This window comes from Odontesthes bonariensis, chromosome 21 (assembly GCF_027942865.1).
Source record: "Odontesthes bonariensis isolate fOdoBon6 chromosome 21, fOdoBon6.hap1, whole genome shotgun sequence".
NCBI lineage: Eukaryota > Metazoa > Chordata > Actinopteri > Atheriniformes > Atherinopsidae > Odontesthes > Odontesthes bonariensis.
Window position 1 is genome coordinate 13,489,034 of NC_134526.1, and position 18,556 is coordinate 13,507,589.

Genomic DNA, 18,556 nt, shown 5'->3' on the forward strand with positions numbered 1-18,556 from the left:
AAACAGCACTTCACTGTACATGAAGGTGAGTAATGCAAGTCAGATCACATGTTCTTCAACTGGCCCCCAAGAGAACCAATAAGCAATTTTGTTTCTAATTTGAATTGAATTCATCCTTTTTTTTTTTTTTCCATTTTAGCACATGAGGTGGGGAACAGTAAAAGTTAGTTTGACACTATGTCATGAGGTGGGGGTTTCACATAGTTCTGACTAACCGGCTCAGAAACATTGGACTGTACTTTATCATTACAAAAGGGGCATTGCTATATAATGCATGTTCGACTGAAGCCAGTCAGGGTTTATATTGTGCTACTTCAGCAGTATAATGTTAGCTGTTGGGACAAAGGTTTTTTAAAACCTGTCATTTTAACATAATTTTTTATGCTGCTTTTCACACTTAATCAGCAGAAAAGATGAGTAACTACTTGCCTTTAAAACATAAATTAAAATCACTCATTTGTGTCCATTTTAAAAGCTTAACTAAACCATTGGGATGTTCTTTCTGACTCTCCTGCCAACAATTTGCGAAGCACACTTTTTGGCTGCTTCTTTGGCAGGTTGTGATAAGTGTAAGAGAAACAGATCCCGGAACTTTAATATTTTTCTTCATAGTCATTAAAAGTATGAACAGGGAGTGAATAAAAGAGTCTAAAATAACTCACAAAATCCCTTGTAGTGTCTTTATGTATCTGTAATTAATGACATTTTTATCAAAAAAGGGTCATTTTGGAAAATTGCAGGGTACAAGAAAATGTGAAACGTTGGATGAAGCCTCTTTTCTTCCCTCTATAATGCTTATGGAGTAAATAAGTTGAGGGAAAAGGTCAATGGATGTAAGTGTTTTGTGCCAGAGGCCTCTGAACTGAGCTCGTGTCCTTATGTGGACAAACAGATTATCTGTGATTGGGGCATAAAGCCAGTGAGTTATTTTCTACCTTCAGCACTCCGACAGGCTCTTGTGGCTCTTGTGCTATCATTACTTCTCAGGATATTCAGTGTGGCACAGCTGGAGAGGCACAGTATACAGTGAATGAATAATTAAAGTCTGCGTGTCTTACAAAATCACCATATGCTTTGGGCTATAAGGAATTGAATCATCACAACATAAAGTGACATAAGTGATATACAATATAAAGCTGTTTTTGTGGATCTAAATGGATAAAACAGTGATCATTTTATATTTTATTAACATATCTGAAGAAGGCATTTTGTCATTTCATTACAGAGCATCAATGTAAGAGCAAATGCAGAATTGTAATGTAAAAGCTTTTCAGAACAAGCCTACATTCTACAGTTTATTACCACACTGTCTGGATCTGAAACATGAGAAACTGTTAAATATCTCAGTACTAACATGGAAACAAAGGCTGCTCTCACAAAGACAACATCTCTCCTCAGTTTTATCATTCTTTCTGTCTCAGCATTTCACTTGTGGGAGAGAAAAAAAGTGGTTAAAACAGCAAAAGTAACAGGCTATTCTTTTTACTTATGCAGTTTGGAAACACTTATCTAAACTGCTCTTTGCTAACTTAATGTAGTTTAGCTACTAATCGCTGTAAAATCCACATCATCAATTATTGATGTCTTTATTTGCCAGATAAATCCTCTCACTAGATTGCTCCTTTGTTAAACTGCTCCTTAGCAAGTTTGGGATGTGGTATTTTCACATCAGCAAATAATGTGAAAAAACTAAATATTTCTAAATGGACCAACTCATCATTTCTGAGGTTAGGGTACAAAATCAACCTAAACCACTCTGTCCAGTCTGAAAGCAAGATACATTAGAACATAGGACTTCACAGCTCGCTTGTTTTTTTCTATTCTTAAGAAAAAAAAGCATCAACAAATTAGTTCAGACCACAAAAATAAGATGCTGTCCTAACCACTTCTTATAAATAAAATTGTGACTAGTTTCTCCCTTTGCATTAGTTAAACCCTTTAATCTGATATCAGTTCATCAAAAATACTAATAAGATTTTAACCTTAGCTTTGGTTAAGCATTATCCAAACCTATATAGAGCAAAAGTGATGAAAGAATTGGCAGCAAGTTCACATGTTTTAAAATGTGGTTTTGCCATGGGATTTCATTAAAGCTGCAGTCTGCAGGATTTGTTGTTGTCATACGTAAAGTCCTCATTTTTGGCATTTTAAGAGTTTACATGATCTATCAGAACGCTTGAAGTTGAAAACGGTGACCTCCGTAGTCGCAAAATGCAAGAAATGCTTATTTTTTAACCGAAAAATAAAAAGTTATTCAACTTCCTGTCCCGCCCCATCAAAACACATGAGAACTCGTGCACGTCTACGTGCACGCCAGATGCGCCTACACGACTCCTCATTCATCAACTCACCTGTCATTTGCGATCATGGAAGATACAGTAAGTAGACTAGCCCGTAATGAAGTTCAATAGTCCAGATAAATAAGCGTGGGGACGAGCCTACCTTGTATCGCGCGTGCACAATCGGTGATTGACAGGCAGCAGAGCCCAGCTCGTAACCTGATTGGTTACCTTTTACCGGTCTGGTCTGCAATTTTGTAAACAAACCTGCTGGCTTTGGAGGGACCTAGCGGGACATATAGGGGACCTAGAGAACTCATTTTTTTTTTGTATTGGGGTATTTAATGTACTACTTTCAGAATCCCCGGACAGTTCCAGGCATTATGCTTGAAAAAGAGTTGCAGACTGCAGCTTTAAATGAAAAATGATTTATGCTGGATGATTAACCAAACAGTTTTTTTTTTCAGGTCAAATGATACGAAGAATTGAAGCTTTACTCTAATATACAATTTAATCTTTAACAAATTAACGAACAAAAGCTGTCATATAAATGAAGTAAGGTACAGAATATATCATTTCATCAGGAATATAACGTAGCTGAAGGAATTACGGTGAAGCACAGGGTTTTCAGTGCGGTATGTCATTGAAAGTAATTTTCTTTAGAAATCCCTTTTTGTGAGATTATTTATTAAATTGTATGCCTGGGGGTTATGACCCAGCCAGATCCAACTATTTATGTTATTAATTTCATGCTTCATACTCTGTTTAAGTTACAGTTGCCATTTCCCATTCCTTGTCCAAAACACACCGATAGCTTGTTTGACTACAATTTCTTGGTTGTTCTAAACTATCAACACATCCACAAAGTTTCCAGTTTGCAAATTCAAATTGAGAATTATTGCAAACACCAAGTAAATGTTGTTTCTGTGCAACAGCAATTTAGAACTGCAAACATTTATCACATTGTTAATTTCTTGATTCGTGGCAAAATTGCTGGTCCATGCAAAAATAATTTTGCTCATGTTTCAAAATTGGCATACTGCTTGACTAAATTAGCATCATTTATCCTCTTCCACAGAGGGCTGGGAGTAGAGAGAGATCAGATTCATTGGTTTGGGTAATGCCCAAGAGTCATCTGTGTGGTTTTTAGAGCTCATTAGCTGTATTTGAGAGGTCCTCTTATCAGGTCTCTAAAGCAGAGCAGAGTCCCATGAGAAAACACAGTCTGGGTCAAAGCAACCTAATTTGCCAAAGCTACAATATCCCCATGTAACATGAAGAAGACTCTCATAGCTTACGCACACATTCGAACACATCAAAGAGATCCCCCTCACTAAGGCCTAATAGTGTGTCAGCGCCCCTACACCATCTGGTCACAAGCATGCCAAATTAAATCAACTAGATGTGCAATCAGATTGTAGCCGTAAAACACAGTATAAGCTGAACAAATTCGATATCTCAGACAGTGTGGTGGTTTATAGCGGAAGCACTGAAGCAGAGCGACTGACATGGCTCTGGGTAAATTCACTGTCGTGGACGAGAGTCTGATAACCAAAATCTTCTTTCAGATTGAAATAAGGACTTTAAGTGCCCGCTAGCCATTTGTGCTCAGCAGTGTTTCAAAATGGCCAGAGGAGTAAAAAACATTGCGTACATCTCATAGTAGTCATGCATAGTATCATAGCATGCCTTTTAAAATGATAGTTAAAAGGACAGTATGGAAGTGCACATATTCCCTTACTGAAGGAATAGATTAGGAATATAGATATATTAGGTATATTATTATATATATAGTATATTATATATTATTATATATATTAGGAATATATATTAGGAATATAGATTAGGAATAGATTATTTACCCAAACTTTTGACTTGAAATGTATGTGGCAAATATATTTGTTATAGAGCTCTATAACTGTTTGACCAAAGAAATCACAGAACACAAAACTTGGCATTGCTTGCTGCTCAGGAGTGGTTCTTTCTTTTAGTGAATGGGGTTAATCTTAGTTTAAGTGATGATAACAGACAGGGGAAGGGGAGGAGTGAGTCAGAGGGTTTATAGATATTTAACTGTAAGGAAAATAAAGTGTAATCATAGCACATCCCCATTTAAAATCTATGTAGCAGCAGGTCATGTTCACAGTGAACTAAAAAAAAAACACACTTGACAAAACTTCAGGGCGCAAGATTTGACTTTTGGCCTACTATAGATCAATAATGCCAATATGACACAAAGTCACAGATTAAACAAACAAGATAGAACATATCAATTAATGAGCTTGTGCTTGTGGGGGTATTTGTTTACTTTTGGAAAGAGTAAGCCCAGCTGTTTCCCTGTTTCCTGGCTGTATGCAAAACTAGTGAATGTAATTTCCAAAATGTGAAATTTAGAAATTTCTGCAAAGCTGGAATCAATCAGATGCACAACAGTGCTTTTATCAAAATGATAATATGTATTTTTCAATTTCATACTGAGAAACAATTTGTTCCAGCACTATTCTTGCTTGCCATTTCCAGAGGAGATTAAAATAGAAATTAACAGAAAGGCAATTTTACACATGCTCAGATTGGTTCATTCAATTGCTTTCATCCTGCTATTATCCAAAAGACTTTAATTGACTTTTATCATGTGTTAAAAGTCCACAAAAAGTTTGACCTTTGTAATTATTCCCAACAGATAAATGACTACGGTTTTGCAGCTTGTGACTATTACACATGCTAAAGAGTATCACAGAGTAGACGATCCATGAGTAATTGCTGTATTTTTTCATCTGCTGATTGATTCACTGTGATGGATGAGATAGATTAATGACCGAGGTTACAAGTCTGTGATGAAAATAATTAGCCACCAATCAAAGAGATGTTAATGTGGTGATTTGATACTGTATTTATACATTTTACTTGGCATTTTCAATTTGCTTCACAGCACTAACATTCCCTGTATTTTAGGAGGGGGAAATCTGGCAAGCTGCAGAACCAGAGTTTAGATGTGTCAGCCCGAGGAGCTTTGTGAAACATTTTATTTTGACAGAGACAGATCTGTTCTGCAAAGTGGAAACACTGGTAATCGAAAAGACCTCAAGCACAAAAGATAACACTGAAGATTTGTGTGGACAAGTAGGAAAATCCTAAGATGTGCAAGAAAAGAACATCAGTTGCTACTGAAACGTCTGAAAAGTTTAATGTGATAATAAGGCTTCCTTATACTGCGATGGCAACACCAACAGATGTGCAATCTCACTTCATGCAGCCTCTGTCACAAATTAACTTTCCTTGCTTAGTTGTTAGTAAACCACTTACTATGTTCAGTCTGAGCAAAAAGCAGCAACTCGAGCTGAAACAAGATTTGTCCATTCAGAGTCTCAGCGGAGGCTGCAAGGTGAGGACACAATGTAACTGTCCATCAGGATCAGAAAAGGAGAATGTTGATCTTATGGGATTGAAACTTCATTCACCATTTTCTTTGAATCCAGAAAATGTTTTGGGCTTTTTTTTATGTACTTGTGTTGGGCAAAACACTGCGGAAAAACTCTTATAGAAAAAAAAGACCTTGGCTTTCATCACATTTCAATAAGACAAATCTCCGGGCAGTAATTACTAGGAGCTTTAGAATGACAAATTCTTGCTGTGAGGGGTTTAGCAATTGTGGTGTGTGGCAAACCTCACACACTGTTTAGAAAGCCAAACTACTGTAATGCTGCTGTTCTTCATGGCTTCACTGGGTAATGACTTAAGCTATAATTGACAGGGCAACTGCAGAGTGTCTTGGAGAGATTCATACCGCCTCATCTCAGGCAATGCCAGGCCAGCTACTGTACCTGACAGACTGTGTCCGAGACTTAATCTAACTCCCTTCAAGCTTTTCATGTCAGCTTCTCTGACTTGTACAGTTCTTGTATCTGGGACCTGTCAGCACAATGAAACTTAGCAATAAAGATGGCAGTAAAGATGGTAATGTACCTCCTTACTCATCAGCTTTATTTTTCCCATATATAAGTCTGAATGATTTATACTCTTAAAATTACAGATTTCAAAGCAAAGCAAACAATCTAATATCTGACCACAATATCTCTGAGGTGACGTCCATTGTCACCATAGCTGATGATGTTCTCCTCACCTGCAAAAGACCTGGATGTTTGCATGAAAGATGCAACTGTCACATTTGCACGAGTGCAGACCCGTGTGAAAATGTATCTACACGTGCACTTTTGCAAAGCTGGACTAAATGATACACTAGGTGTTAAATCTCTGATAAAACACCTACCAACATTCTGTTCAAAGGTGAAGGAAACAGACTGCCAAATACGAATAGCATTAAAAGCTGAAAATTCCCGTTAGAGACAAATTATTTCAATTAAATAATCTATTCAATTATAAACGAGTATATATTCTTTTCAGAGTGAGACTAAAAGCCTTTTTCTAAAGACTTCACAGACCATAAAAAGCATGTTGAAAATATTATTAAATTGCAGAAAGGGTAGTAATGGATTAAAGTGTCAGGATATAGGAAAATGCAAGATCTGTTAAGAAGTACTTGTAATAATGCACCATCTTTTAAAATGTATTTATCAGTGACTTGAAACTGACCAAGTATAGGTCAACGGAGCCACGCTGTTGCGTTATTTACACAAAATGTATTGTTTGATCAAGAATCAGAATATGCAGAAGGTACACATGCTGGTGTCAAGTGTGCAGATTAAGCTCCAAAGAAGACAAGATGATAACAATGTAAATGCTTTGGTAACAATGTCTGGGTAAAATATAAAAGACATAAATAACAAGATTTTTAGTTTGGAGAAAAATATAAAGAAATAAAGGTGAGTCAAACAAACAACCATCTTCTGATGAAGTGCGTTTTTTTGTTATTTGATTTGTTTATATTTATTTCAGTTTCACCGAAAGGCAGTCGATAAAGGTTTCCATAGCCTCCTGCCATTAATAGCTTTTTCAGTTTGTTGAATGGTAACTAATGTTTGATAAATAATAACAGAAGTAATAACGGAATAAGAACTACATCAGGGTTGATAGAGTTGAGTCATTAAAAGATCTGGATATGTAAGGACACATCGTTATGAGATAAAACCACTATTTGATAAATAACACCCTGGCTTGAATAGATTGTGCTAACTTCTGAAATCAATAAGCCTTGTGACCAGACGCAGACGGCCTGACATTTGTGCGACCTTCTTAATGGAACTCTCTGACCAGTCTCTGACCTTCTTACTCCACACTTTGCCTCAAGGACCAAATGTAACTTCCTGCTCAAGGTTTCATGACCAAATTGATGGCCTCAGTAATGACTTAGCATGTCATTTTCGTTTGGACTCGTTGAACCTGGTGAAGCTGCGGACCCGGACACTAGTTTCCCAGTGATCCATTACCTGCTGCTGCCTCACACTGAAGAAGAATCAGGTCCAGTGAACAGGAGGTGCCAGGAGATTAAAGCTGTCTCTCCAGCTCTCTACACATTCATTAACTCAGCAGCGCGGCTAGTGAGCACAGATGCAGAATATAACACTGAACCCCCCCCTGAGAGGAGATATAAACAGACAACAGCCAAGTGAATAATTACCATTTGCATTTTGCTTGTCTGTTTATCAACAAAGCAGGTAATTTTGAAGAAAAAAAAAGATTTTGCCTGCTTTGATTTAATCTGCGAGCATTAATCCTTACCACATGTACCACGTCCCATGAGTGCGCTAAATCCCTGCCGCTGCCTCTGTCCAGGTGGAGCCAGCAAGGCAGAGGCGTGTTTGCAAGCAGTAGAAGCCCAAATGTAATGCTCTACAGAGAGGTCATTTGCTTCCTTTCAGGTCAAACGCGATTTACCGCTCTCCAGGGTATAAGTCACAGATTTGGAATTTGGAAACAGTGTAGGAAGGATTAAAGTAGAAGTAATGCAGAACTTAGAGAGGAGATTTAATTCAAAGTAAAAAAAAGGGGTTTTTTTGCAAGATTTGTAAGGATTAAAGTAGAAGTACTGCAAAACTTAGAAAGGGTACTTAATTCAAAGTAAAAAAAAATAAAAAAATTTCTTGCAAGATTTGTAAATCACAACAAGCAGTAAACAGCTTCAGGTTTGCGCTCCAAAAAGAAACCACAAACATGAAGGCTAACAGTGCATAGGCTTTGAAGATGGCACCATGCATCGATCGCATGCTGAATGACTGAACGTTAGCCTGAGCTGGGAGAGGCAAATGACAAACAATTTCAAAATGAAGAGGACAAAGTGCAAAAAAACAATAGATAGCAAAGAAGCACAGTTGAAGAGCGCAAACAGCTGCACAAGAGAGTCTTCATGATGTTACAGCTTCCCTTTATCACAAAGTAGATCTTTGGCCATTTTGACTTTAGATTTTTCTAAAGCTTCTGAGTAGAGCTAAAGGACCTAAAACACCAGCAACACGACAAAGAGCAGCAAACATGTCAGATTTGAATTCCCTCAAGTGGCAGAAAAATGCTACAACATGCAGACATTTGTTGACTATGCAAAAGCCCCAACATAGAGAGCCCACTGTAGTATTATCAGGCCCTAACCCGACTCCCTTCCTGAATAAGCACACTGAAACACCTCTGGCATTTTATTCTGCAGATGCCACTCTAGTCGGAAATTTTGTTTATTTGGACTTGGCCTTTGTTTCATCAAAATATCATTATTTTTGACACCAATTCAACTTCAAATGTTTTATCCGGCAGGGGAAGTTAATAGATACTCTTCTTTGAAAATGGAAAAAACAATTAATCTCTAAACCATTCATTCCATTCTCAGTGCGATCCATTGAGTATAAGAACTCTGACAACAAACCAAACCACAAAACCACATCCCCTAAACACTGACTACTCTGTCAGTGCTTGCCTCTCTGTGGTTGGAATTTACCATCTGCCTGGAAGCATCTGTATTCAAAGAAATAAGAAATATTAAGATGCTCAAGTGAGATACCCACTGTTTTATCCCAGATTCCACCTGCATTTGCTACTGGACATGGCCCCCACCTCTCAACATGCCTGTTGTTATCCCGTAGTTTGTGTATTTATTTTCTAAGGAGTGCTTCTCAGCTGTGATGCATGTCATTGCATCATTGTAATACCATGCTCTCTATATACAAAGCTAGAAAGAATAAGTCATAGGTGAATGTGCACTGTAAACCCGAATGCTCAAAATAATTAATTAGAATGAGTAGTGTAAACTCAAAATCTTCTTAAAAGTTGTACTTACTTAAAAATATTGAGTGCCAGTAGCTATTTGCTTCTTTTTGAGTTTATTAAAGTTGTAATTTTTGATTATTATGAACTTTTTTGCATATTAATGTAACTGCTACTTAAAATTATTAACTCAGAGTTACTTAAAACTATATGGATTAAACATGACTTCGTTATAGGACTAGGTGTTGAAGTCCCTTCATGTTCATGGTAAGTGACAGTGGAGTGGGATTTACCATTGATGACCATGTGGCGCCCCCAGCGCGACACATCGTCAGTTGTGTGCCCGGGCATCGATAGGGTGTTTCGGCCATTTCCTCACAAGACACCCTCTGCCACTGCCAGGGTTGGCCCACCACAGGCTGATCAGAATGAATTGATGTCTTATTTTGAAAGAACAAATAAATAAAATCAAGAACGAATTAAGAATAAATCAATTACATCCGATAATCGATTTGTATAAATTATCACACAAACATATTTACGTTTATAAAGAATTCATTGTTAATAGTTTGCATTTTACAAGGTTGGCTAGTTAATGAATTCATTTTTTTTAAAGAAAAAAAAAAACACTCTTGCACCGGAAGTGCTCCCATATTTTATTTTGTAGTATTTGTGTGCACTTCCTCTTCAGGCAGCAGGCAGCAACAGACTGACTGGAGCTAAGGAAAAGAGCGGGAGACTACGGGAGACTACTGGAGTACTCAGCTATGCATAATTGAGTTGTGTATGTAAGTAGTCAACATAAAACTTGCTTGAATTATTGTTTTTGGAGGTTCAACGTCTTTTTTAAAACGGACGAATTGAGTCACGTTAGCAGTGTAAAACGTTTAACCGTTCGGTTAGCAAGGTAACATGCAAAGTCAACCCGTCAGTTAGCTGTAGGCTACATGGCTAGGCTAGTTAGTGTGGATGTCAAGAGGGCAAATCTAAAATGTAGCCTAATTACAATCCTACATATTTTTCATTTTTCATTAAGGTGCTCATGTCAAAGGGTGTGTGCTGAATATTTAGGCCTACTACTCCAACGAACACTTTAATCGGCAGATATTGGTGTTTTACAAAGAGTAGGAAAACTATAAATGAGGATATTTAAATATTCAAATATATCTATTCAAATAAATGAGGATATGACCTGCTGATGATCCTGGCGGTTCTCTTCCACCTCCAGCTCGTCTAAAACTTCTGCACGCATTCAGAGCATAATAGGTTATGTCCGCTGTGCATTCATGGAACGCGTTATTGCAGCTGAAAGCTATTTCAGACCTCACCCAGCAACAAGAAATTCTGTTTTCTGATTGTCTGAGAAATTCTATTTTGTGATTTGCCGATGGGTTGCTTAATCAAGACAGCTGTACCAAAGCTGAGCTGTAGAGTGCACAGTAACCTGCCATTGACTCGTTTATAGAATAGGCCATTAGAATTTCTGTACGACAAAGTTGATCATTTCTCAGCGTGAGAAATGGCGTGTGTGGCGTGTGAGCATGTGAACTTGTTGAGATGCGTGTGTTTCACGCTCATTGCGTGAGACTTGAGAGCCCTGCTAACTTTTGTGTAATAAAATGCTTTGAGTAGTCTAACAGGCATCTAACAGGCGTCTAACACATCTACTTTGTTTTAGTCAGTGTTGGTGTATATTGTTGTACTCTTTTCGTATGAGGAATATGACTGCAGTTTTTGATAGTACTGATAGAGATACGTTCATGACAGATGTCCTGTAAAATAACTTTTTTTGTGTGTGTGTGTTTTCAGGTTGCTGCTACAAATATGATTTGGCACTGTAAGTTGTGTTCAGCTTCTTTTGCCACAAGAACATATTTATTTAAACACTGCAGACTGCAGCACAGCCACTTTTGAAAAAAGTCTTAACAAGTCTATGTTTTTGAGTTATGGGTAATCAGAAGATTGAATGAAAAAACTAATAAATGTTAAGTACATAAAACATAGAAATCCTGAGTTGTCATGCTTGAAATGATTAAGTTCTCTTGAATTATTGCAATGAGAAAGATGAATGAATATTCTGAGTAGCAGAAACTGAATTTTTTTGCATTGGCTTAATCAGTAAATTTAACTGAACTATAATTTAAAATTACATTTAACATAAACTCAAAATATATAAGCTATGATGTACTCAAATGTTTGAGTTTATGAACTCAAAAAAATTGTGTCAACTGATTGCCTTACTTTTTTAAGTTCTGCTTACTTATTCGGGTTTACAGTGTGATAGTGGAGTTATGGCATAGCTTCAGGTATAAAACCCTGGATTATACTAAAGGGCAATACCAAAGTAGTCTATGTATTAAGTATTATGACTATATAATGAGGTATAAACAGTTAACCTGTGAACTCAGTTGTGGTGTAGCTCACATCATGTTTAGCTGCAGTACAAAATAAAACCTAAACATAACTAGTAGTTACCTTAAAGTTTACTGCTCTCACACCACTCTTACAGTACACGATAACATGATTTATACTCTCGAAAGATCTATTTGTTAAATTAAATCACGTGACAGTATGACAAATGCGTACTTTTAATACAAAACAGGAAGTCACCAAAAATGAAAACTTCAGACAAAACTAGATGTCAAGCCGAGCTGGAACACAAAACTGACAACAAATTCACAAGAAGGGAACAACAACAATGAGGGTCTGGTGATGAACAAAAGAAACAGAGCATTCATAGGCTGATGATTCATAGGAGGCTGATGATTAACACAGGACAGGTGGTGGTCTTTGGCTAACTTAAGGCAGTTTTACAGGCTGAGCAGAAAACAAGACTAACTGAGTAAATGAAAGAAAAAAAAAAAAGGACATGAAACAGAGATCCAACATGATCCAAACTGAACTAACCCAGATTTCTTGGTTGGTCAGGATTATCCACGATGGATGACAGTTTGTACAGAGTCGTCCTCTCCATCACGGCCTCAGATGTCTCCAGATTGTGATGAAGCCAGCCTTCCTGGTCAGTTTGTCCGGTCTTTCTGCATCGCTGGCTCCAATGCTGCTCCCCCAGCAGACAACAGGTAAGAAAAATACACTGCCCACAACAGACTGATAGAAAATCTCCAGCATGTTGCTGCACACATTAAAGGATCTGAGCCTTCTTTAGAAAGTAGAGTCCGCTCATCCCTTACCAGTACACAGCCTTTCCTGTTGGTCATACAAACTGTGTCCTGTCTGCCAGGTAGTCAGTAATCCAGGAGATGCATCAACTGAATCTTCTCACCTTGTACTTTATCATTGTGGTGTTTGTTTATCTTCTGGAATCTAGGATGGGTTGGGCAGGCTGGGACCTGCCGCTGGGTGGAGTCCTGGGTTCCCTCTCCTCGGTCAGTACACCTGTTGTTCATCAATATCATCGCCGGCCTGCACCCAATCTCCACCAGATGATCTGCCATAGTAAATGTAAAATGTAAATGTACTTTATTTATACATCCCTTTACAGACGATCCTTACGGTGTACCAAAGTGCTTTACAGCAGGTAATAAATAAAGAGAAGAATAAGTAAAAACAATAAAAGAACAGTGAAAGCAGTAAAAACAACAAAATGGAATAAGATAAAATAAGATAAAAGTGTCATCATACTACTGGGTATTAAAAGAAATCCTAAATAAGTAGATTTAAGTAGCAGCTATTTCATGGCTCTCTTGCGTTTCTTGAAGCTCACACTTCTAACATCTCTGTCTCTATGCTTCTCAGTGTCCTCCATCCGGCCGAAGAGCAGCCTACCTGCCCAGATCACTTACCTGCTTCCCTCAAGATGCTTTGCTCCTGTGAAAAACCTCTCTGCCCACGCCTGCCCACCCACCCTCGTACGATGTCTGCACCTGTTGGAACTGAAACCAGTACCCCCCTTCCAAGTTTCCTCTTCCCAGTTCCTAAGTAAGAAAATTCTTCTGTAAAATTTAACACCCTGTGCATCTCTCTCTGGAAACTCTTTTTCAATCCATACCTGGACTAACTTCCCTCTCCTTTCTCCCAGAGCAATTTCCCCTTATGACTGGGCCTTTTCTCCTGAGAGCCAAGGCTGGGGCACATTGCTTCATACATAGATATGAATGTGTTTTCAGGTAAACTTGATATAACATCCCATCACAGAGGTGATATGTGAAAAACATTGCGTGGCATCATTATGTCCACATCTGTGAAAACAACCAATGCACAAACTTGGATGTCCAGCATTCCATGGTTGCTATGGTTCCTCCTCAGGTGCATCTTTTAGGTCGCAACATCATTTAAACACAAACACAATTCTATCATTCAAGGACAGTGTTTCTCAGACATCCCTCAACGATTGCTGTTGATTTCAATCTCTTCGACTGACAATTTGCTGCATCTTCTAAAGAGCCAAAGACTCCCAAAAACTTCTTGTGACTCAACAAACGTCCAACATGGAAAATGTGAGAAATTTGATTTTTAGAAAATTGATAGTCTGTAGGCTACTATTTTTCTTTGCTTTGTGAAGCAAATGGTGAAGTAATAATCCAAATTTAACTTAATATTGGGGGATTTTTACTATTTCTATACTATTTCAGTCATTTTTACTGTCATGATATTGACTGTTAGACCTCAACTGTACCAGAACTTTTAACACCTGTTTATGAAACTGAGCATTAGTTTATAGTTATCCTAAGTTGTTTTTTTTTCCTTTTGAAACACTTACTTTAAGTACTTCAAAACATCTGTCCTCATAACTACTTTCATAAAATCTTCAAAAGGTCAGGGATTACAGAAATAACATATAAAACACCCATTAACCAGGTCACATTGTACAGAACATACAGTGAAGTCAAAGTTAGAATAGAATAGAATAGAAAATACTTTAATCATCAAATTCAGTAGAGAGTGCATATTTATGTGATTTTAAAGAACAAAAATGGGTTAAAGTTTAAGGGAACGTCATTTTGACTGGAATGATGCCGACTGTCAGACCTGAACTTGCTTTTGAACTTGTTTTAATTCTAAACGCTAAGTTTTGTCTGAGTAGCTCACATTATCTGTCCTTATAATTACTTTTATAAAATCCAACAAAGGTCAGACTTTATACTTTTATTATTTGAAATGCAAATTGCAGGTTAACAACTTAAACTTTACATATTTAATTATATATATATATATATATATATATATGTATGTGTGTGTATTGAGAATGAGGAGTCACGTGACTCCGGTCGGCCATGTTGGCAGAAGACGCTATTGGTTGCCAGGGGCAACATATACATATACATGCAAAATAAAGATAAAGCCTGAGAGGGTAACGCTGCTCATGGTATGACAAAAGGGCTGAGGGGGTACACATTAACACATTAGCCACATTAGGGGGTAGTTAACATTAATTTTCGAAGAGGCAACAGTTTGCAAATTGAGCATTTTCGAAGAGGCAACAGTTCGCTAGTTAGCTAGGCAGCAACGTCAGGTGCACTTCAGGGTTTGCAACAACATAAGGTAACTTTGTAGCTTTAAGAGACAACAACATAAAGAGATTTTTAGAGAACGTACCCGAGTGAAAATGCAGAGAACACACTCTCATCGACAGAGGGGTGCATTGAAAGTAAGGTCCTTTCTTCTTATTGCAGCCAACCAAGCAACCCGGCGTCTCCTCGTCAGGTCAGACGCCTGCTCTCCCTGTGCTGCATCCATTTAGGAAACCTAAAAAAATGTATTTCGTTGTTCCTATGTTTCCCAAACGTATAATGTGAGGTACTGGAACAGTTCTTCACACAGCAGTGATTTCCAGGCATGTTCTTGCAATTCCGCACTGTTTAAACTTACTGATTTAAAAACACACGCGTACAATGTAAACGAACGGAGAGAATGGCGTTTTCACGCTAGCATTCTGCCAACATGGCGGATAGGGGCGGGGCTCTGTACTATGACGACAACTCCTCATTCTCAATATATATTTCTATATATTTACTATAACTTTTGGAGACATTTTAGTATCAGAGTTTTGCACATTTTTGAAAAAATACAGCTCAGCAGCAACAACGATGAATGTTGTTGTTCTTCGACTTGTTCTGGAACTCTCTTGAGCCGTGTCACTGCTGAGCTGTCATTTCTTTTTAAAAGTACCATACTTTTATATCAAAACATGTCTGAATGTTACTATAAAGCATATATATATAGATATATATATACATATATACAAATATTCTTTTCTAAATAACTAGCTCACACGCCTGTTTTTCTAGAACTTAAATCACTGAGGTTGTTAACTTGTACGTTGCACTTAAAAAAGCACGCGAGGCAGCTGTAGGTCACCTGGGCGAAGCACTGCCCTCTCTATTCCGCCTGTGGTTGGCTGATAATGTTCATCAGTCATCATCAATAAGTGGATATGCTCTGTTTAACTGTGTATACTCTGCGTCACTGGTGAGGTTATGAATGTGAGATATATGTGACCATCACTCCAATGAAATGAAATGAAAAACTACCAAATTCAAAGGGAAACAACTCAGAAAAACTCAAATCTGATCTGAACGAGAAGTTTTCCTATATATTTATAGTATAAAAAGAATATTTTTAAGAGAGTTTATTTTTGTATATTGTATTATTTTATTGAGATTTATTGTTTTAATGTCTATTGTGTTGAATGAATCAAAATTAATGTATTTATTACTGGAGTGAATCGGGTACTATATTGAGCAAGGAAGCACTGATGGTTGAGATCGATAAGGTCTAAGAACTGTTCTTCACCAAACTATTCAGGAACTCCGTGGGTTGAAAAGACTTCTTAAAAACATAACTGATTTTTTTATTTATTTTTTTTTTGGAAATTATAAGGATTTGTAGGACTGTGCAAAATTCCCATTTCTTACATTTACAATCCATTTAAACCCATTCTCTAAAATGTTGTTTCAGTGTGATGTACTAGCCGACCATCAGTACGTCCGCAGATCCAGGATTGCAACCACGGCCCACAGGCAGCGTCCTCGCCGTAGGGACGTTCAGGTAAGACATCTGATTCTCACATACAGATAAAACATTTGATGTTGCATTGTGATGAAATGAAATTAAATGAAAAACTACCAAATTCAAAGGGAAACAACTCAGAAAAACTCAAACCTGATCTGAACGAGAAGTTTTGCTACATATTTATAGTATAAAAAGAATATTTTTAAGAGAGTTTAGAGGATTTTATTTTTGTATATTGTATTATTTTATTGAGATTTATTGTTTTAATGTCTATTGTGTTGAATGAATCAAAATGAATGTATTTATTACTGGAGTGAATCGGGTACTATATTGAGCAGGGGTGGCCAACCCGCGGCTCTTTTGTCTGGTTTCTCTTACTTTCATATCAAAATTTGTGTTTGTGGGTTTTTTTTATGTGCGTATTCACTTTGTTTGAGTTCAATACGGCAGCGGTCTCCAACTTTTTTTGCTCCACGGACAAAAAATGTGACAATATTTTCACGGACCGGCCTTTCAGGTGTGGCGGATAAATACTACAAAATAAAATGATACGACCAACACAGACTCTGTGATATTTAGTAAATATAATCCACTATGTACTTGTATGTAACTTTATTAGCAGCGTCCTCCTGACATAACATCCTCTCTGCCTCCTAACGCTCTCTGGTCGCTATGGTAACGCTTAAACATGCCTTCCAAATGCAGCTTTCTTTTTCTTAGTGGTCACAGCCTCTTCTTCTGTCTCCTCACGGGGAAAAAGCTTTCCAAACACGTCTTTTTTTGACTCGTTTTGCTCGTTTCGTGGGTTTAATATCAGCGTCGATGAATCACGTGACCGAGACGAGAGCGAGTCAAGAACAGACGGATGTAACGGAGAGAATTCAGTCATTTTTCAAAATAATGTGGCTCTTTGTGGTAACAGTAATAAATGCGGCTCTTAGTCTCTGACCGGTTGGCCACCCCTGATATTGAGCAAGGAAGCACTGATGGTTGAGATGGTCTAAGAACTGTTCTTTACCAAACTATTCAGGAACTCCGTGGGTTGAAAAGACTTCTTAAAAACATCACTGATTTTTTTTTTTTTTTTTTTTTTAGGAAATTAAAAGGATTTGTAGGACTGTGCGAAATTCCCATTTCTTACATTTACAATCCATTTAAACCCATTCTCTAACATGTTGTTTCAGTGTGATGTACCAGCCGACCATCAGTACGTCCGCAGATCCAGGATCGCAACCACGGCCCACAGACAGCGTCCTTGCTGCAGGGACGATCAGGTAAGACATCTGATTCTCACATACAGATAAAACATTTGATGTTGCATTGTGCCCGACAAGTGTACAGGAATTAATTCCAAATCCCAACCCAACATTTTGAATCACTTATCTTCCTACATCCAAGTGTAGAACAAAATAAGGTTTGATCTGTAAAAACCTGATGTAATGATGAATTTGCATTCTTACAAAGCAAAATGTGCAAAAGTAAGTGGGTTCCTCCAGTCTGAACTCCTCTGTGTTATTGACCTTCTGCAGGTGGCTAAAAAACGCAAGCGCTCCAAAAGTGCAAGCCTCTCACGCAAGAGGAAGCGCAGCGAGGTGGCCGGCCCCTCTCAACCTCCTTTAGAGGTTCCGCGTTTCGTGCCAAAGCCCAGAGACCCCATCCCACCTGAAGACCTCCCAGCAGTGTCTTCTATGCCCCTCAGCCTCCAGCCCTCCAGAGCTCCCATACAGGACGACGGCCCACTCATGATACACAACCACACGGTGGAGGAGTACCAACAAATCTACCACAAGGTGGTTGATGACATGCTGAGGTGTGTTTCTATCAAATGCTGGGACTTTTTCAGATGAATCATCATCACATTTAAAGCGTACTAAAAGATTTAAATTCATTATTTTTACGATGTCATTTCTGTTTCTTGTAGGTTCAAAAATGGCCGTGTCCGTCCCTACAGCCAGAACCTGGGACTTCAGATTAAACAGAAGCTCTGGGAGAGACTGAATCGTCCATCACTGACGACCACAATCGCTGAAGACGGGCTTCAGACTGTTCACGTCTCCTATGGGGCTGGAGAGTATCCTCCGCTTCACAACGTGGATATTTCTGATGAGCCTAGGCCACCCAAAAGATTTACTAAATCTAAATAATATTTAATAATCTAT

The 18,556-nt window shown here is 38.0% G+C and overlaps 1 protein-coding gene across 1 annotated transcript; it reads left to right on the plus strand.

The window, feature by feature from the left end:
- Positions 1 to 10,128: 10,128 nt before the first annotated feature.
- LOC142371882 (uncharacterized) lies at positions 10,129 to 18,556 on the plus strand. The gene is made up of 10 exons (XM_075454623.1): positions 10,129 to 10,213; positions 11,235 to 11,262; positions 12,354 to 12,505; positions 12,754 to 12,894; positions 13,182 to 13,364; positions 13,465 to 13,552; positions 16,344 to 16,433; positions 17,582 to 17,671; positions 17,927 to 18,207; positions 18,319 to 18,556. Exons 6-10 carry the CDS (start codon positions 13,541 to 13,543, stop codon positions 18,539 to 18,541), a joined length of 696 nt encoding a protein of 231 aa, XP_075310738.1. The 5' UTR covers positions 10,129 to 10,213; positions 11,235 to 11,262; positions 12,354 to 12,505; positions 12,754 to 12,894; positions 13,182 to 13,364; positions 13,465 to 13,540; the 3' UTR covers positions 18,542 to 18,556.